Source organism: Chrysemys picta, chromosome 11, assembly GCF_011386835.1.
Source record: "Chrysemys picta bellii isolate R12L10 chromosome 11, ASM1138683v2, whole genome shotgun sequence".
Classification (NCBI taxonomy): Eukaryota; Metazoa; Chordata; order Testudines; family Emydidae; genus Chrysemys; species Chrysemys picta.
The window spans coordinates 38088480-38110474 of record NC_088801.1 but is presented as its reverse complement, the minus strand read 5'-3'; the positions used below and the strand labels follow the sequence as shown (position 1 = coordinate 38110474).

The window sequence follows — 21995 nt, the reverse complement described above, 5'->3', positions numbered from 1 at the left end:
GTTTACCTAGAACTTTGAAGCAGAATATCTTGTGGTACTAATCTCTCTCCTTGGCAATTGTCATTCCTCAACCAAGTCCCTCCCACATACCCTGTAATAAATAAATAAATAAAAATGAAGACTAAGTTGGGAAGTTACAGGAATTTCTGATGCTGTCAAAGGAATTTAAGTTATGGGAGTATCTTTTGTCTGCTATCAAGGAACTCATTACACAGCGGCATCCCTTTTTTCTATACATTCTGTAATACAGACAAAGTTCTTCTCCATATGTAAAACAAGTTTTTTATGCATTGTGTAGAAAGCCACATCCAGTTGTACAAGCAACAAGGCTCAGCCAGACTAAAAGTAAAATGGACAACTTCATCGTCAGACTGTATTGTAAAAAGACTTTCCTATAAATGTAGATTGGAGAGCGTGGTTTAATAAACAGCCTGACACTAACAAAATATGAAAAAAGCATTTAATATTTCTGAAAATACTTTAATACACAAGTTGCACATTCCAGATCAAGCACTCACATTTTGGAATGTCCTCCCATTAGAGAACTACAGATTAAAAATTTCCATGAGACTGAGACCTCAGATTACTTACTGAATTTTAATCTGTCAACACACAGCACTACTTTATTATCAGTACAATTCTTAGCTATTGCAGCAAACCAATAACTAGATAGTTCCTGTTACCACTGCTCACAAAATTAACTAGGCCTAACTTTTTTCTCTTTCAAATAAGTCACAGTACAAAAAATACATGTAAAAGTTAACAGTTACAGCAAAATTAACACAATGTATACACTTATTTTACAGGGATAGATGTAAAAAAGGGTTAAATGCTTGCAGAAAAATCATTGCAAGTTTTCCTACAAACATGCTCTGCATGTTGCAAAATTTTTAACCAAAAAAGTCAACTATTGCATTACAGTAGTGCAAGTTCTAGTCTATGGTCAATGTATTACCATCAGAACACTGATGAATGCACACATTTAATACTTTATGGAGTATAGACATGCAGAGTTGGCAGTGCAAGGGACTGATCCTGCAGTCCTTGCTCATGTGAACAGCCTCACCGGTTTCAGTCGAGGCTGCTCATAGGAGCACCTTGGGGGTACTACTTCAGCTTGATTTATCAAAACAAGACATACAATCCTGTTACTTATACTTTCCCTTTTAATTGACTTAATTCCCAAACTTACCATTTGATTATGTTTTATCACTGCTGCCTCTTTCCTGAAATTTTACAGTGAACATTACATTTTATTTTGGAGATCAGAGCTTGGAGTTTTTTGTTTTCTTGTTTAAGCTGGACAGAGCATTGTGCTCCTTAATGAAAAAGAAAAACAGTGTCCTTTTGCTAATATGGTACTCCCAACTACTTTGAGATTTTAATTGTTCTGAATGGTAAGGGGTAACATTTACATCAAATATAAATCTACATTCAAGAGGTGACAGTTCCAAAAATTGAACACATCAAAGGTTTGATTTTCCATACAATGCTTACACAAGCAGATTTAAGGGTTTGGAATCTAAATTCTGCAAAATGCAATTAGTTTGCAGACCTCTGGTTAGGATTTAAATTTCTTGGATAAAGGATTCTAAATGAAGTATTGTTCCAGAGAATCATGTGAAAAAATGTGTAATGTTTCTTAAAATTTACACTGCAGTGATTTTAGGGATTAGGAAAGTGTGAAGTTTTGTGTGTTCTTATTTCCTCCTGGAAATTAAGCAGACATCAAAAATTAATTCACATCACACATGCAGAAAAACAAGTATCCAGCCCTTTTCTCATACAGACTTCTTCCAAATACTATAGACAAGAATGGAAGGCAATTTAGAAAAATATATATCTGATAAAGTACAGTATGTTTCTTATGAGGGTTTATAGCATAACAGGAGTCTTACTAAAAATCAGTAATAAATATTCTTCTGCCAGTCACCTAAGCAGTAAATCAAATGTACTCCTGGTAGGTATGTCCAGCAGAGATATTTTGTCCCCTTAATATAGCAACTATTCTAGGAAAGGAGTGCAAGGAGGAGAGAACAGAAACAAACCTCAATTAAGGTTTATATTATGTTGAAATCTATTTGCAAGACTGAGTAATATTTATAAACTAGACATCCCTCTGAGATGGTCATCAGTAAATACCTGAAGCCATTCAATGAGAATTAACACCATAAGGAATCCATAGTGTGACAATTCTAATAGAAAATGACCTTTTACAAGGTAATGTTGATAATTAGATGGATTGGAAGATGGAAACTTGACCCAGGGCCTTTTTAAACACTAACACTGTGGCTACTCTTATGTAAAAAATAAAAAAATTAGAATATGGCAACATGTCTTTAAAAGGAAATGGTTTTTGAAAAATTGCACAGTACATTCACCTTCAAGGAAGAATCTGCACTTCTAGGTTAATGATGGCTTCAGGAAAACCCAACAAATTTGGGCTTGGTCTGATAAAATTTGCAAAGAAACAATCATTCGATTCTTTAATCACATTGCACATAGCATACAATTCCAGATTATAAAATCAGCAATCATTACACGTCATTAGATTAGCTGTGCACTCTTTTGTCAGAGTGTGGAAATCCACTTATCAACATGTGCACTTAATACATCACAAGATAGCTTTGATAAAAATGAAATGAATATCCTTAACAAGGACAGAACCCTGTCCTTACAGTTTTTTCTTGCATCATTGTGGCACATAAAAACTCTTGAGTGGACCAATTTTGGGAGAGAAATTAGAAAACACAGCTTTTCCCATTACACTATGCAATATACTTTCCATGCGGGATAGACCACAAGCATTGTTTTAATTACCTGAAATAAAATATTTATCACATTTCAGTTCCCAGTCTAAGCAACTGTGGGTAGGATTTTCAAAAGTGATCAGCCTTTGACCAATTTACCATCAACTTTAGCATGAGCAGAGGTAGGCCAACATCAAGTGCTTTTGAAGATTCCACCATGTGTGGTTAAACCTAATTCCTCTTAGTACAAAATTCAATTGCATTAAACGGTGACTGATTTATGGTGCTGTCTCCTCAATTGGATTTAAATCAACTACAAAGAAAGTACAAGAACATAAACGATTATAATATTTTTTTGTAAGAAAACAAGAGAGGCAATATATGAAAGGGTATAAAATATACTTTAACTTCTAAAATAAACAGACCATACAAACTAATCTTTCCCAAAACTATACTCAAATAGCAATTGGAGGACTTATTTTTCACCCCTCTATCCAATAAGAATTCTGTTTCAAAAAGGAGATATTTCTTAAATATACACAATTTTAACATTTTCTTTAGTCTTTGATTGCAACATAGTCTTAATCTTGAAAATTATTTTCTACTGATTGTCTTTTATCCCCACAACATATATTGTGCAGTTTCCCCCCCCGAATTCCTATGCAGCAGGAGCCAACATCGCTACTTAATTATTTGCTACTTTGATTTTATACAAGCTTCAGTGATGTCAGCAGGAATATGCATAGCAATGCAAATATTGCTTGTTGGTTAATTGCTGCTGAAAAACCAGCAAAGGCAGAACAATTTATTTATTTATGTATTTCTTTTGCACAGAGGCCCTACAAAAATAATGAAAAAATGCTCCAATTAACTGCCTTCTTTAAATTAGAGAGACTCTGGAGCACATTATATCCCTACTCAATTATAAATATGTCAAGGAAGGCTGGGCCCAAAGTAACCCAATAGTGCTTTTAACTTTAATTTCTTTGCTTTTGTTTAGTGTCAGACCCAAAAGAATGCGACTGGATCAGATGCAGTTCTGTAACTTTACTGACATGGTACTGGGTTCATAGTTGCTTCATGTCCAATCCAATGACAAAGAATCTATTATGGATCTTTCATTATTATCACAACCCCTCCTAAGAAGGAGTTTTTTTCACACCCTTTAATGGGCTTGTGTGGCATTCTTACTCATTCTGCATTAAGAGTACTACATGCAAAATGTGTATTAAAAATATTATGAAAAATAGTTCACAGCAGCTCCAGCTACTGTTCTTAAAAAAAAACAAAAACAAAAAAACAAAAAAAAAACACCACTGCAGTTTTAGTTTTATTCACCCACAGGTCAGTCCACATTGTTTACTAACATCCTCCCCCATCTCCTCCCCCGCCCCTTAAAACAAGTAACTATTTGTTCTTTCTTTAATTTTCTGGATATCACTAACCTGAATTCAGGCAAGTTTTAACAACAATGCACATGTTCAGAAGGTGGGGTGGGGGAAGAAGAGATTTGCCTGACAGACCTGTAACAATGGCAGTGCTATCAGGCATCAATGTAATAGTCAACTCAATATTGGGATTTGACCAAATCCAATACTAAAATAGTAAGTTATACTGTTCTCATGACATAATAGTAGCATTACAGTAGTGTGGTGGCACTTTTAAGAGTGCAGTGATTTGCTGACCCTCCACCTATTCATGCTGAGTGGGTTATGCTTTTAGGCTACAGAAACCAAGATGACTCATCACTGCTCACTATGCTAAAACTATTGTCAGTCCCTAACAAACAGCTCTGCTCTTCTATTCAATTTTTAATGAGAGGCAGTGGTTACTAAACATAATTAGGAACCAGGCGTTCCCAGGTGCAAATGCAGTCAGTGTGAATTCTAGGGAATCACTCACTCTCTGTGAATCCATTAACCAGCAATTAAACTGGACGAGGACAGGATTTTCCTCAAAAATTAGCTGCTGCATGCAAAGTTGGGTTTTCCACAGTAGGCAAGATAAAAATAAGGTAGCACTCAAAGACAAATTGCGACATGGAAGCAGGAAACAGAAAAAGGAAGATTACAAAAACTCACATTGAATGATTAGCATTTTTGTAAAAAAAAAAAAAAAAAAAAAAAAAAAAAAAAAGCTTTCTATGAAAATAATATTTCTCCCAAAGAGATGGCTCCCAAATGCAGATGGCTGCCCCACAGAAGAAATGAATTTTGTTATACTGATCAACAGTACATGACAGCAGTTCAGGCAGAGTGGAGGCTCAATGAAACTATTTCACTTTGTGATTACAAAATCTCTCTGTCCCACACACATCCATTTCCTTAGGCTTTTTAATTACTGTATTAGAAATATAATTACCGGTACACTGTAGTGACAGACAGCTTTGCAGAGTTCTACTAGCTTCAAAAGACATTTCATATATTTGAAGCTTCTCCCTGCCCCCAACCAAAAAAAGCCTCTTTACAGACAGTCATATGTTTGCAATGGGCCAACCAAGTTTATAAATTAAAAATGTATATGCAACACAGAAGGTATTCCCTTGGCTGTCAACACACAAAAAGGATACACAAGCAATGAAATAGTTAAAACACAGCACACTGTATTACACATAAAATGTTTCTCATTTCAAGTTTATTAAAACTTTAGCAGTACAAATGATCCAGATTTTAGATTATCAAAAGACCAAACTGAAGTCCACATTAAAAAAAAAGGTGTTCCCCAAAATGTCCCAAACTTTGAGACAGAATGGAAACAATAAGTCCATAGCTCATCCATGTCTGTCTTCATCTGTTCCAGGACTTGATTCGTGATCAGACTTTTTATCCTTACGATGGGCATGGTCTCTTTCCTGACTCTTTGATTTTTGGTTAATTTCTTTTTCTAGTGAGGCTCTATTCTTCTCTTTTTCCCTACTCCTGTGTGTAGATGATTTTTTTAATTCTCTATCCTTACTGCTTTGTCTTCTCTTTGAGTCTGGACTTTTATCCTGATGATCTCTACTAGCCTTTTTATCTTTATTGGTCTCAGGGCTACTACTTTCACGGCTTTTTGAACGCTTCTTCCTTTGGCTTTCAGAGTCATTTTTCTTATGTGAACTTCTACTTTCTCGGTTAGGATACTTCTCTTTGTTTCTGCTTTGACTTTCTTCTCTTTCACGGCTCCTTGAGTCTCTCCTCCTCCTATTCTCTTTTCCTTTAGATTTTTCTGGTGTGCCTTTTCTCTCTCTACTTCTTGATCTTCCTTTTCTTTTTGCTTCTTTATCTTCATTTTTTGAACGCTCTTTACTTCTACTCCGGTCTCTGTCTTTACTTCTAGATCTGCCTCTCTTCCCTTTGTCTCTGCTTCTGCTTCGTTCTCTTGCTTTACTATTGGAACTATGTTTTCCTTTAGCCTGCTCACGTTCTTTGCTCCTCGATTTTGCATGTTTCTCCCTGTCTTTGCTTTTACTGTGATCTTGTTCATTACTTTTTGATCCTGCACTTTTACACCTCTCCTTACTTCTGCTCCTTTCTTTATCTCTCCCTCTAGAATCATGGTGCTTGTCTTTACCTCTCTCATGATCCCTCTCTTTGCTTCTTGATCTCACTCTCTTTTCTTCATGTCTGTTGTACTTAGTGTCTCTTTCTCTGCTCTTTGATTTATCTTTGCTTTTGCTCCGGCTTTTAGATTTAGCTCTTTTCTTGGCCTTGCTTTTATTATGCTTATCGTCTTTTTCTGAATTCCTCCTTGTCTCCCTGTCTTTACTACTGGATTTGTGGTCTTTTGTCTTCTTCTCCTTTTCCCCTCTTCTGTTTGGGCTCTCAGAGACTTGTCTGTGGTCTGATGCTTTTCTCTCCTTTCCTCTCCCAGGGCTTTTTTGAGCATCTTTCTTGTTTTCATTTACTTCACCCCTTGGAGAAAGAAAAATATTTATTTTTAAATCTTTTGAACAAAAATAACTTCACTACTGAAACTGTTAATCATTGCATGAAGTTTAATTTGTATTATGACATCTACATTAATGGCTACACAGTTACCATAACCATAAAGAGGGGTGCTTTAAAAGGGATAGAGCAAAGATAGCAATGAGATAACTACGCCAAAATCACATATTCTGGGAATAAAAAAAATTCACTGTGATACAACAGATGAGAAAATAGGCACCACTGTATTCTAGACAGAAATTCCAATGTATATAGGAAAAAACGGTGTCTTACTTATCTCCCTTTATCCATCTTTCTCCACTGGAAACTCTCATTCTTTGAGCTCTTTGCATTTCCTGCCTCCAATGTGGAGGAGTCTCACTGCGTCTGAAGCGATCCCTTGACCTGGATCTGGAAGGCGTCCGATAGCGCTTGAGAAGGCAAAAAAAGAAAGACTGTTAGATATAACAGAGTTTAACATTCCACAGTAGGCAAGATGTGTCATACATCTGGGGTGAGATTCTGAGTTGCACCTACCAGAAATGCAGCACAGAACTCAGCCCCGCAGAAAAAGACGCAACAGTGGATTTATGTCATCTTTACGTCACCTACATTCTGGACTGCTCTGGAGGCCAGACTGGTTGCTAGCATAAATCAATTCTGAGAGCTGGTATAATTTACAACATTCCTCCCACAGTCTGCCAATGGACTGCTCCACAACTTACAGTAACTGACAATTCGCATAGCTGACTCAGGCTACAGGATTCTCCTATATCTGACATGCCCCTCCCATCCCCACTACTAGGGTTTAAGGTGGGGGGAATCCTCAGAAGATAGTCTGCAGCTGTCTTCCTCAGTTACTCTCCCTTGACTGGATCCAGGGCTTTTAGAGCCACTTTACGTTGCTCCGGTCCCATTACCAGCAAGTAGGGGAGAATCTCACCTCTGGACTGCAGTCAAACTTCATAGTAAAAGCACTGAAACTAAAGGTTAACACCTGTATAACATTATCTGAAAAAAACAGTTAGTGAAGAAATATAAAAACTTGCAAAGCGGTCTCAACCACATTTTTTGTTGCATTGTGCTATTGAATTCTGATGTGCAAAGTATCTTGGTTCAAATCTACCACCCTTTGTAAACTAGAATATTTCCCTCCTGAAAATCAATTCAGCCTTCCAGCACTTTATTAAGGTCTTTCACGAACATAAAAGGTTAAAGAACCATTTCATTTTAAATCCCCATTTTCACTCACTAATAGCTTCCTCAAAATATATGTATTTTCCCCCCATATATTTCTTGTGCTTACTCTCTGGGCCAAGAAGCAGCTTTCTTTGCAAGTTTGAGCAAAATGCTTTTTTGGAGTTGAGAGTGCAGGGGGTGGAGAGAGGAAGGGAGGGGTTTTGGGGGCATTTTTTAGTAAAAATGTCTAATTTGGTTTACTGCATTCAAGTAACTCAAAGTTGGCTTTATTTTCAAATATATACTCAGCATAGAGAGAGTTCTGGAAGGAATGCAATCTGAGCCATATTTGGAAACAAACGAACACACAAGCACTTGAAAATTATGTACTGAATGACTAGGGCTCCTAGGCACTATAGAAATACAAAAATAGTGCACTTACATTTTATATTCAGTTAAAATAGATATCCCAAATGGTTGATCAAATATCCACACTGCAGTCTCAGAAATTCCAAAAGACCTTAAATAAGTTTTATGTAAGAGCCAGGTATTATAATTCTTTGAAAGAGAATTGTTGGGCTTGAACCTGAAAATCTTTTAGATATTAAATCAAGTTTAAAGAACTTTTTTCATCAGGATGAATACTGCTCACCCTTGTCCTGCAATGAAAACTCCCCGTAACATTTTGCAAAGCATCACTAGAGCAATAGTTTACAAAAATTTTACCATTAGCTTTAAAATTTAAGGGTTATTGCAAATGTTCATCATTGTAGGCCAGGCCTGACATGAGTAACTGGACATGGGTGAGGCCTCATTTCTTGAAAGACAGAATTAGGGAGGTGAGTGGATCAGCAGGCTGGAAACAGAATGTTTGTACTAGCTAAGATAGGTAAATGGGTCAGTAGGCTAAGAGATAGAATGTTTGTACTAGCAAAGATAAAGGGCAACACTCAGGAAACCATTTACAATGGCCAAGATAAACCTGGAACATAAGATGAGGTAAAGAGTAAGTCATGCATGAGCAGAGCATGCTGTACAGGAATTGGTTCCTACAAAGTGACTAAACCAATCCCAAAACGCATGGATGCAACATATAGAAAACACAATGTAATGTGTGAATGTACATAAAAGAAGAAGTTTGCTCTGAACTTTGGTTGTGTGGTATGCCCTGTACCCATCCCCTACACTTGAGCCTGATCAATTCAAGTGTAGTTTGATTGTATGCCAATAAAGAAACCTCAGTGAAGAGTTCAGAGTCGAGCTGAGTTTGTGGGACCCAAGTGGATAGGGTCTCGGGGGCTACTGAGTGGATAAGGTCTCAGAAGTCACCCCAACATACCATTACGTGGATAAGGTCTCAGGTTCTGGCCTGCTTTTTACCATCATTTTTACCATACAAGCAATTAGGCTTGTTTTCAGCTGAAATGATGATAAAAATGGATTCAGCCATTGATTCTGAATCTACATTTGAGCTCCCACAAATCCAGGATCTAGGATTAGTATCAGTGGGAATGTTTTTTCTGCATTTCCCCTAGTATAGATGCTGCCTCATTGTCACAGTAGAGTAAAACAGAAACCCCCCACCTGATTTAACAATCTAACTTCAGTGAACTTTATTAAAATTTAATCATGAGAAAATAATTTACTTGGAATTTTGTTATTTAGGATTATTGTTATTACAGATCCCTATTCTGAATCTCTGGCACCTGACATGTCAGCACTTCATGGAACTAGGTTGTTTTTCTGAGTCATGTTTTCTGCTGGTGCCTGTCAGTAACTTTTTTTTTTTTTTTTTAATATTAAAAATCGTTCCAGATACATTCCTAGAGTTTTCTGTTCTCTATAAAGGGGAATTTTGTTGTACACTGGATCCTTTGAAGAAAACTGCTTACTGTTTTTCTGAAGATTTATACAGATAAAATTATCACTCACTTTTCCCTCAGAGCTGGAGATAGTTTGGGCTTTGTTACTTTTATATATATCAAAAGTAGATTTTTCCAAATGAGCAGAGGAGTGGAGTTGCTGGACACTGGAATAATCAGGCAGGAAGGCATGCACTTCCTAGCAGTTGGTGGCTCAACAACTCAGAGCTTTGAGCTACACGCAATTTTACCTGTCATGCATCCAGGTATGAAATTCAGAGTAGGAGACCTATTACAACTAAACACTATTTCTCAAACCAATATTAATGCAATTTGGAAAATGTTTACCAATCTCTTCCACCAAACTCCAACACTGAACATGACAAATTAATGTTACTTTTTCATGGGACCACTGGTAAACTCAGATTTTGCCAGTGGTATTTAAGATTTTACAGTTTATTCCAAATGATTAACACCTCGTGCTTTTGAACTTTCAAGTAATTTGGGTAAGCAAAACAGATGTAGTTTTCGTTTAAAAACTTCAACTATAAAAATCAATTTTCTTTTAAATGTATTTAGTGAGCAATACTGGCTAGTGCACAGACCAGGAGGAGTGGAGTCAGAACTGCTGGGTTCTATACCCAACCCTATTACCGTCTCATTATATGATCAAATCACTTAACTTCAATGCCTTACTCTGCCAATCTGTAAAATGGGCATAATACTGCCCTTCCTCTCCCCCAAGAGGGATGTGAAATTGCTTTGAGATCCTCAGATATGTGCTATAAAAGTGCAAATGATCACCATATACCAAGGTTGGTTTTGTTTGTTTGTTTCTGTTTCTTTGTTTAAACTTACCCTTGGTCCTCTTCCTTTTATTTTCCTTCCAGATCTGGTCACTAAAAGCCTTCTCTGGTATGACGACTGGGAATTTGATGGATTACTAAAAAATGAAGAGAACTGATGCTGTCTATTACATTGTTTTAAAAATTGTGGAGGAAGAAAGACAGGAAAAGATCATTTAGACAGACTCCACTACTATTTTGGAGTGGTTCTTTTGCAAATTAAAAGAATATCAGCCCAAATGAAAATAAAGAATAATTCTCACTCTCCAGCCAGTTCACATAACTACTAATGGTCATCACTTCACTACTTTAAATATGATCATCCTATTCATAGTATAAAAAAGGCATACAACGTTTAAAAAAATCCTTTTAGGGGCAGATGGGAGAAGAAGTGTTCCCTTACATATTTTTGGAAAAAACTTGGTATAGGAACATCTCAATACATGTACATGCCAAAACCAAGTCACTGCCTCATCATAATATAAGCCTGGCCCTTCCTCATTCCTATCGTTCATCCTTCTGCCTAAATTTGTTCCATCTAAGTTCTTAAGGATAGGAACCTGGTCTCTTTAAATGTTTCTCCGAGGTGTCTAAGCACTCCTTCAGGTGCTGCAAAAAATAAATAATAATTTGCAGTGGAATTACAGCTTGTGAAATGTTCCAGGGACAGCCATAAGGAGTGAATAACTCTGTTTAGCCTCAGGATAGGTATTGTACCATCATGGCTTGTGCTGTACAAGATTGACTACGCTAACTGACCAGTGTGCTCCAACCTTGATCTGGAGAGAGAACTTATAAGGCTGAGATTCATCTGCCTGATCCAATGGAATTCCCCCCCCAAAAATAATATTGAGGACAAGAGCACAGTAAGAGAATCATACACATATATCAAGAACAACAGATACACTTTTTATCTTGTTTAGTACAGGGAATATAAATCTCTGTAAAGTAAACCACTAACTGCATGTGGTCAGGACTACATTTCCTATATGGGCAGTTTATTTCATAACTATCCATTATAATGTTTCTTGCACTTGTCTCAGAAATTTCTGTACTGGCTATAGTCAGTAATAAGATACTAGAAAATATTAACTATTGGTCTGATAGGGTATGGCACAAAGAATCAGTGTCCAATTTAAGGTGGTTCATCAGAAACTGAATTGAGAAACATAATACACCTCTACCTCGATATAACGCTGTCCTCGGGAGCCAAAAAAATCTTACCGCGTTATAGGTGAAACCGCATTATATTGAACTAGCTTTGATCCACCGGAGTGCGCAGGCCTGCCCTCCCGGAGCACTGTTTTACCGCGTTATATCCGAATTTGTGTTATATCAGGTCGCGTTATATCGAGGTAGTGGTGTATTTCATGAGAGCCACTAAACTGTAATATGGTGCTGAATTTCCACTTGATACTAATGAGTCAAGGCGTGTGAGGAAATATCTTTTACTGGACCAACTTCTGGTGGAGTGAGAAGCATGGAGCCATACAGAGCTCTCCTTCAGATCTGGGAAAGGTCTCAAGAACTGTGTGTGGCACAAAAGCTTCTCTCTCTCACTAAGAGAAGTTGGTCCAATAAAAGATATTACCTCACCCACCTTGTCTCTCTAATTTCCTGGGACCAACACGACTACAACTATGCTGCATACAACCCTTGATACTAAAGCAGTGATCTACCCTTGAAGTGAAAGGCTCCATATACTGTTTGTAAGTCCCCAGAGCCAGCCATCTCAAGTGGAAACTATATTTGTACGTCAGTGCTCAAATTTTCTCCATTCCTTCTTACATTTATTTTCCTTGTAAAATTCCCTTAAAATGTATCATTGTAATATCCACACTACTCACCCTTACAAACAAGCACATTTTATGAAATCTGAAGTGCCACTGCTCATAACGTGCCAGTGGTTAAACACCACATGGGAAACCTGGACTTCACCTATGAATCTAAAAGTACTGACTTGATCACACCATTGTCAGTGTGCAGTTCCACTCAAACACATGTAAGCTTACCTCTCTCTTTCCTTCTCTCTGCTCTTCCGTTCTTTTTCTTTTTCATCTATTTTAGGAGGACTTTTTCTCATGAGGAACCTGTTTTCTGGTACAGGAGGGATCTCTTCAGGACGGACAGTAGACAATGGCTGTGCTTCAGGGTTTTCATCTTCACTTTCACTGGATGAGCTTTATTTATACACAAACAAAAAGCTATCAATGCTTCAGTTTTAAATATTTGTGTACTTTAGATTTGGGCTTTCTAGGAAAGGCCTCTCAACCTGTCTATACTTAAGTACTTTAGAAGCTTTGTCAACTGAAGATACACATAGAAAAAAAAGAGGAATTATTTACTTGGTCATCAGAGCAATTAAGAAAAGGTCTGAGTTCTGCAGGTTATACTTAATGGTCTTTGTAATAATAATAAAAAAAAAATCTAGCTAAGGCACAAAAATCTGAAAGTTATCAACCCAAGCACTTACAGATATTTGAAAGTATTTACATATATAAAACAAAGGCTAAGGCTTCAAAAACAGCAGCCATTTTGCTCCCATGAGGTCTTCACTCAGAGATGTATATTATGTACGTTTTCCTAACTGACATTATAAAAGATTTTTAACCAATGTTTTTTTAATACATACAGTGCATTGCTGAATATACTTATATTGTATCTTTAGATTAGAACTGGTTGTAAATTTTCTGGGGAGCCTGAGCATCCATGGTTTGCTGCTCTGAGCGCAGCCCTGCCATGCCAGGGCTTCCAGGCTCCCTTCTGTGGAGCTGGGAGCATGGAAGCCCCAGGAGTCCAGTTCCTAGCTCCGCAGCCTCAAGCATGAAAACCCTGAGAACCTTGGTTCATAGCCCTTCCAGGGTCCCTGCCACAGAGACGGGAACCTGGAGGTCCTGGTATGGGCTTCCAGGGTCTGTGACTCTAGGGCAGGCACGCAATGCAGGTTGCCCTGGGCTGGGAACCACTGGGCTTCCAGACTCCTGAGCCAGCTGACTCCATGGGCTGCCTGACTTTGAATGAAATCAGATTTCCAAATACCAAAATTTCTCACAAAGTGAAAGTTTCGGCCAACTCTACTTTAGAAGAAACAGTTTGGAAAATTTATATAAAAAGGATCATGTTCAGATTGTTTGTTTGAATGTAAAACTGCGAGGAATTGTATGATTATTTGTCAGAATCTAAAGGGAGCATGAGAAAGGTGAGTGCGTTTAGATGGTAAGATACATGAAGCTGAGGCTGGTCTGAAGAATAGTACTGCTGTAACAGAGGATTTCCTTGATTCTTAGTGGTTGCGCTGAAAGAAAACACACTTGTACAACAACTTTACCTCTAAGTCAGATTTTTGCATGGGAATACTGTAGTAAACTGGGGGTAACATTTTCAGAAGCAGCCAAGTGACTTAGGAGCCTAAAGTTACATTGCCTTTTAAGGAGACTTTGGTGTGCTTGGGCAAAATTTTCAAAAGCACCAGACAGGTTTAACTTCGGCACCTGATTTTTGAGAAGTTATTACAAGTTACACATCAGTAAATTAAGGTGTTAATATGTTTGAGCTTTAATTTTGTTCATTTTAGACCTGTATTCTCCTCCTCATACATTATAAGTCTCACTGTGTATAAATTAATTCAAATTCATGAATATAAAAATGAGTCAAGGCATTAACTTTACAATGTGCAATTTTACAAATCAACACATGAAAATCTCAATCCAAACTACACAAGTGGCTCTTGTTACATAAAGTGGTAATAATGTATAGTACTAAAGCAGGAAAACTGAAGTCGTTTACAAAAACAAAACAAAATAGAATCAAGGATCCTGCAATCCTCACAGACCTAACTGGTGCAAGTTCAAACAAGCATGTACCAAAGAATTGAATTATATATGTGCAAAAATTGAAATGATCTTATTCACAGAAATTTCCTACATCAACACCAAAACAAGAAAGTAGCTAGCTGAAAACATTTATTTTTCCTACACCATATGTACTAACATATATTAAGTTTAACATTTAAATTTTTAACAAAAAGTAATATGGACTGGTTCCAAATGTCTTTTAGAATAGCAAAATAATCCTACCTTTTCTTACTTTTCTTTCTCTTTTTCTTTTCCTTCTTATGTTTTCTAGAATTTTTCTTGTGTTTCTTTTTTCTCTTCTTAGGTTTCTCTTCAGAAGCACTTTCAGAATCAGATGATGAATCAGAGGAAGATTTTGAATCACTTGAACTTTCTGAATCACTGGATGAGGAGGAGGACTTGTGTCTTTTTCTCTCTTCTTTCTTGGCTATAAATCAAAGTTACAAAGACATACATTTAGATGTCAAACAGTTCCATTGAAAGTTCAGAATAGACAATTCTATCTAATATCTCCCGAACTTCCTAAATAATTCTGACACAATACTTTATCTTGTAACTAAAGTCATTATGGTAAATACATAATAAAGATTTGGGGGGAAATATTTTTGTCATACAAATAATGGAGAAATTTTAAAAACACATAATAGTCCATTTATTTTAATTACAAAGGAAAATTTCATTACCAACTTTGAACTCTCCGTAACGCATAGCACTTTAATTGTACTAAAATATTACTTCTTTTTAGAAACAATCTTGCATTAAAAGTATAACAGAATGAAAAGTCTTATCAGGAATTTGTTCTCTAATTTCCGGTATTAACGTGATCTCAGACAATCTATTCTATTGAAACCCAATTAAACCAGTTTGACAGCAGCAGCACATAACCTAGGCTTATCCAATGTGTCACTTAGCAGCTAGCTCAGCATGAAATACCACAGATTGGGGAAGACCCAAGAAAAAGATAATTCTTCTTAAGTGAAACTGAGCTCAGAAAATAGAAGTGACCCTGAGCACTCATCATTTTTCTACAAAAATATGCCAAGAAGTATGATGGTGCAAGCCAACTACTAATTGCCTCAGGTTAGGAAGAAGCCTCCACTATGGGTAGGTTTTTCCACAATTATCCACTATAAAATAAAATAAAATAAATAAGATAAATTAATGGAGAGATCCTATCTCCTAGAACTGGAAGGGACCTTGAAAGGTCATTGAGTCCAGCCCCCTGCCTTCACTAGCAGGACCAAGTACTGATTTTTGCCCCAGATCCTTAAGTGGCCCCCTCAAGGATTGAACTCACAACCCTGGGTTTAGCAGGCCAATGCTCAAACCACTGAGCTATCCCTCCCCCCAAAGTTCCTTGCATCTTCCTCAACAGTCCATGAAAGGATACTGGGCTCGATGGACCATTAATCTGATATTGTATGGCAGTTTCTATGTCTTATCATATCCTTGGCCTCTAATGAAAAGGAGTTCAGTGCCACTTTTGGAGGCAGATATCAAGTCCATTAGGACCTGGATTGAGAACCTAATTTCTTAACTTTGACAGTATGTGAAGCAGGTCTCATTAAAAAGGAACTGATGATGGCAAAAGTAGTAGTGTAAAAGACAATTTTAAAACAATATAATGTATTTCATCCTTTCATCAATCAAGTAAAATAAAAAGGATGTCTCAACTAGATATATTAATCAATTCAATCCAAGCTATTCTCCAGCCAGACTCGCCCCCACCTCTCCAAAACAGTGTCAAAATAGGGGAGTTGTAGGATATTTTCAGACTCTGGAACATCATTATAGTTGGCTAATGCAATTAGTTTTAAGTTTTATTCTCTCTCTTTCCCCCACCCCCACCCCCGGGCAAAGAAAAACATCACTGGCTATAGGGCAGTTTTGTATGGCAAAAGGCTCAATCTCAGGCACTAGAGAAGACAAGAAATGCCAAAAGAAAATGTTTAAAAAGTGAAAAGAACCCCCATTGTGTCTGTAGAAAACTGCATTTAAGCAGAAAGTTTGTTATGATCTTAAAAACAGACTTCAGAGTCAAATAAGGATTTTAAATTTGAATAGGACTCCCAGCTGGGATCAAGTTCGTCTACTTAAACAGTTATTGAGAGCTATCTTAGAAGTTAATGAATCAGTTTCACTACTGGTTTATGCTGATTTCAGCTGGCATACCCCAATGTACAGAAAATGGAATGTCTGATTGGTACAAGTTATAGTGGCAAAAAGCAGCCTCAAACTTCCTTGTAAGGCAGGATTGTTTGCAAAGAGGGAGGCAGGAGCACAAAAATGTGGGCACAGGAAGTCAGTACAGCTGGAAAGTGGATGCTGCTACCTCAGAAGAAGGCATGGTTGGGATGTACACCAACTCAGTGAATCCCCTCTGAAGCTGCAAACTAAAACATTGCCTCCTCTGGAAAAAAACATGAGAAAGAGCACCAAAAGAAGCCACCGAGGTGAGTCGAGCACAGGGGCTTTGATAATGCAGAGAGGTGTAATCCGTACCTAGCTGCTGTGGAATAAAATCTGGTTATAAAATGAATATTGAGCTAATATGTTGGAGTAGCTGTTCTTCAGAAAAATGGCCACAATTCCATAAAATATAGCCTCAATTTTCTTCACTGCAGATTTACAAACCCATGGAGGTTGAAACGACTAGAGTGCTACAGTTCAACAGAAGCGAGCCCCTCAACAGCTCCAAATAACTGAACGCTGACAACCAACTTCTTTCTTGTGAAGCTCCTTAATTCTGCAGAAGTGAAGTTGCAGAGAAACTCCACTCCAGCAGAGATCTCTATTGGCAGCCCCAGACAACATGAAGCTTTTGTGTATTCAGAGAACTTAAGAACAACGAGTGGGTTTACTATGTTCAACCTTTTAACTCAATCCATGTACTGGAAGTTATATACTAGTTATTTTGAAAATGAAATGGGAACTCAGTTAATTCCATATTTCAAGTAGAACCACTAGACACTGGTCAGAAGGAGAGGGCTGACCTCTATGTACAGAGCTAGAGGAGGTGAAGAGCTTCTCTTGAATAGTGTATACCTGGAAATCCCCCTTAGAGAGGTATAAACTGCTAATTCAGGGAGCAGTGTATTCATTCTGGAAATTATTAACAACTTTAGGTCCGTCAAACCACTCAGCTATCATTAATAAAATGTCTGTCTTTTGACTGAGTCAGAAATTAAGTTCCATGATCATAGTCACAGATATAAAGTGGCCAGAGCAGGGGTTGTCATATTCAGCCCTCAAGCTGGGCTGTTTTTTGAATAAAAGAGGCGATAACGTTATAAAAATGGACGAAGAAATTAATACAATTCAGATATTCACATCTATAGTCTCCTACCCAGTCATTTATCTATGCTAACTATCTCTTCTACCCAAAGGAGAGGATATAAAGAGAACAGTTACTCCCCCTTTCCTCATCCATTAAACTGAAGGGTAAGCCAAGCCAACAGCACACTTGTTTTTGAAAAGGTGTCATTTTGGGGACCTGCAAGACAATAATACACAGAGAGAACAAATCTCTCTGATCCAATTCAGTTTCACATGTATTAGGCCTAAAGGTTGTACAGTCAGTGGATTATTCAACCAGTAGCTAAGACAGGATTGCCATTTGCTTTCCAGTTATTATTACACCATCCTGACAGATCATAAGGGTTGGAGGTAGCTGTATCCCAACAATGATCAACTGCAAAAAGTGTATATAGAATCCAGTATGATTCCAGTATGGAAGCAAAGGCAACTTACTTCTCCAGTATCGATGCATCACCTGTAATCAGAGGTTAGTATTTCTCACTACATGAAGTTTTTTTAATGTTATCACAGAAAAGTCTGTTCTGATCTGGACTGGAATAACCAAATCAGTGGGGACAGATCCACATCTGGAAGGCGAAACATCCACATCATCTCTGGTTGAGTTTCAGCCAACTTCCATCACATACTCTTGATGTGCTGGGGGAACTTCAGGTTGTTTGCAAGTTGGACACATGTCCCTCATGGCTAGCAAGATCAAGTAGGCAAACACTGTGTTTGCTGTTGGCAGTGTGTGTTAATTCTTTCTAATGGAGGGCAAGATGCCAGTGTTTCTCATATGAGCAATAATTAGGCTACTGATAACCATCCCTTCATTTAAACACTTACTACCACCTTGTCTCAAATATGCCTTTTCTGGATAAAGTTATTGAGCATTCAGTAATGAGACAGTATGTGAAGTCTTCAGATTTTCTTTGTTCCCTGTCAATACAATTTCTGATTGGATATATTTGGCTCACTCTTTGATTGCCCTCTAGTGATGGAAGCAACAATTTCAAAAGCTGTCTGGGTGGGCAGATAAGATCACTGAAGCAGTTCTGCTCTTTCAGAGAAATACCAGATGGTGATGTTGGTTTGCTGGTCCAATGGCTTTCCAGAGGAATTCTGCAGGTCCAATTGCTTTCTAGAGGAATTTATATTGAGGTGCTACATGTACACTGGTGAAATGCAACTATTTTTTTCATTGCAGGCAGACTGGGTGCTCTCTTTGCTTTTCCAGTGCCTGGCTGAGACAGTGACTTGGATGACAGCAAGCTGGCAAAGCTGAATCCAGACAGCAATGAGGTGGCTATTCATTGCAGAGAAGCTTCTAGAGCAGCTGACGGGCATGGTATTTTGCCCCTGAATTTGTTCATCCTAAACAAGGGGGTTTGCAATTTATGGGTACTTTTTTGAGCCCCAGATGGTACACTGGCCAAAAGTGTCTTTTCTCAACCGCACCTAAAACAACTGTAATCACTTTTCAGTTTTACACAACTTCACAATTATTCATACCTTTGTGACCTACAGAATGGATCAGCATAATGTTCTCAATATTCTCACTTGGAAGTTTCAGCTGGTATAGATTGCAAAGGCCTGACTGCCTACTACGGTTGGCCACAGACACTACATCAGTGCTCCATAGACTGTGTTAGCTTCCCGTTCACTTCCGGGCCCAATTCAAAGTGAAGAGTTCTCTCTTAGAAGGCATATATGGTTTGGCTCTTAACCACCTGAGACCATTTCTTTAGTTATGCACTACCATGGCAATTGACATCAGCTGACAAGCTTGTTAAGCATCCCTATAGCTGCTGGCAGAATGTTTTCAATGGAGAGGCCTCTACTCTATCATCTGCTTTCATTGTTGGTCCAATACAGAAGAACAAGGCATAAAGTCTATTTTCTCAAGCTTTTGCCTAAGAGGCTTATTTATAGTTTGTATAGAATGTCAACTTAGTAAATTATTTGTTGTACAAATACAAAATTTGTGTATCTGTCCAGTGAACATGATGGAAAATTAATCGTTTCCAAAGGCATTCCATGAAAAGGAGTCTCGTATGAAATGTCCACTCTTCCTTTGCTGTACACAAACAGAGGCATCACCACATACTCTGCTGAACAGCCAATAGATAACAGTCCATTCAGTTAGCTCTGAACTAACTCTTAAGAAAGAGTTAAGGTACTCTACTTTCATATTCTTCCCAAACATCGAAGAACTTGACTTTCTCTCCACTCAGGACAGCATCCTCCTGGGAAACATCACTGCATTTCTTCCTATCTAAACTTGACTGAAACAAGATGGCTCCAAGCCCCAATTAAGAAATGTCTGTGTACAGAATGAAAGAAAGGGTGAAGTCAAGTTCTGCAGTTCCCCTTTCCTGTGATAATATTGTCTAGAGCTTGTCAAAACCAATTTGGGATGCAGTTTTATTTCCAACTCTGTGACAAGTTTAGATCTGTACTAAAGTTTGCTACTTCAAACTGACTACTAAATAAGTGGGAATTGAAGGTAAGGAACTCTCCAGGGTAGACTGTCTACCTGAAAAGAGCAGAATGTAGAATACAAGCAACTGTTGTAAGCTTACTTCAATGGCGGACATATTTGTGGAAGAGGAAGAACATGGAGTGTTGTGAAATTGCTGTGCAAAGTGAACATAAAGAATGGCAAGGATTTTCTGCAAACACATGATCGTTTACGTCCAATGGCAAATATGACTTCTTGAATACCAGGACAAGCTTGCCCCCAGTCAATTACAGGCCACAGCTGGGAATTCACTGTCAGGGTTTACTATAAAAGAAAGAGGACTTAGGCTGACAGCCAGATGTTATTTCTCTCCATTCTTTTTCTTATAAAATTTCAGCCTATAAATATGTTCAAAACAGGCCCCTTCCTCCCCAGCCCACATTGTCCAGAACTTGTCAGACTTCATAAATCATAGCCAAATGGCATAGTTGTCCACTCTCCACACTTCAAACCTCTTATGAAATGTAGCCACTCTTATGACACCACAGAGTATTGGGCTTGAATGGGAGACAGCATCTGGCCCAACAGTCAGACTTAACTCAGATTCATAAAGCTCAGGCCAGAAAAGACCACCAGATCATATAGTCTGTCCTCCTGGATACCATAGGCCATTACATTTCCTGTATTGAGCCCAGTGACTTGTGTTTGGCTAAAGCATATTTTCCAGAAAAGCTTCCAAGTCTTGAGTTCAAGACATCAAGAGGTGAAGAATTCACCACTTCCTTTAGTAGTTTGTTCAAAGGGTTAATCACCTTCACGGTGATTCATGTCCAACTTCCAATTTTAATTTGTCTGGCTTCAACATTCAGTCACTGGTTCTTGTTATGCCTTTCTCCACTAGATTAAAGAGCATACTAGTACCAGTATTTTCTTTCCATTAAGGTACTTACACACTAATCAAGTAACCACCAAATCTTCTTTTTTGGTAAGCTAAACAGATTGTGCTCTCAGTCTCTGACTGCAAGGCATTTTCTCTAGCCCCTGAATCATTTCTGTATTGCACCTTCTCCAATTTTTTCAACGTTCACATTTTTAAAAGGATACCAGAACTGGACATAGCATTCTAGTGTCTCTCACCAATGAAAATCATCACCCTACTTACTGCTCCCCTGTTCATATATCTTAAGAATCACAATAGTCCTTTTTGCCACAGCATCACATGGGGAACTCATGTTCAGTCACTTGTACCCTATGATCCCTAAATCTGCTTTCCAGGATAAAGTCCCCCATTCTGTAGGTTCCTTATTCCCTACTGTGTAACTTTGCATTTGGATATCTTAAACTGCATTTTGTTTGAATGGGCCCAGTTCACCACATGATCCAAATCACTCTGTATGACTGTATTAACCATTCCACCAATCTTTGTGTCATCTGCAAAATTTAAATTTTTATATTTATTTTCAGAACATTGATGAAAATACTGAACATCAAGCCTAGTGCTGATCTCTGCAAAACTCCACTAGAAACACTCCTATTTAATGATTATTTCCTACTGACAACTACTTTGAGATGTCAGTTAGCCACTGATTTATCATATAATGCTAATTTTTTAATCAGAATATCATGCGGTACTAAATTAAATACCTTACAAAAGTCTACATATATTACATCTAAAGTTATCTTTATCAACCAAACTTGTAATGTAAAAGAATTAAATCAGATTTGTTTGATAAGACCTAGTTTCCACAAAACCATGCTCACTGGCATTAATATTCCTATTTGTTAACAGTTGAATCTTATACCAGCTTTTCTGTTGTTTTGCCTGAGACTGATGTTAGACTA

General features: G+C 37.7%; 1 protein-coding gene across 3 annotated transcripts in view; it reads right to left on the bottom strand.

The window, feature by feature from the left end:
* Positions 1-446: 446 nt before the first annotated feature.
* The window catches only part of PPIG (peptidylprolyl isomerase G), a 41684-nt gene continuing 20135 nt past the window's right edge, over positions 447-21995 (bottom strand). For 2 of the 3 annotated variants that reach the window (XM_065560731.1, XM_065560732.1), the window contains 5 exons: positions 14618-14822; positions 12554-12721; positions 10555-10666; positions 6950-7086; positions 447-6643 (listed from right to left, as the gene is read on the bottom strand). In XM_065560731.1, the coding sequence (XP_065416803.1) occupies positions 5521-6643; positions 6950-7086; positions 10555-10666; positions 12554-12721; positions 14618-14822 (1745 nt within the window). In that variant the 3' untranslated portion in view covers positions 447-5520. The remainder of the gene's footprint in view (positions 6644-6949; positions 7087-10554; positions 10667-12553; positions 12722-14617; positions 14823-21995) is intronic. The other variant, XM_005290415.5, reaches the window with a different exon arrangement.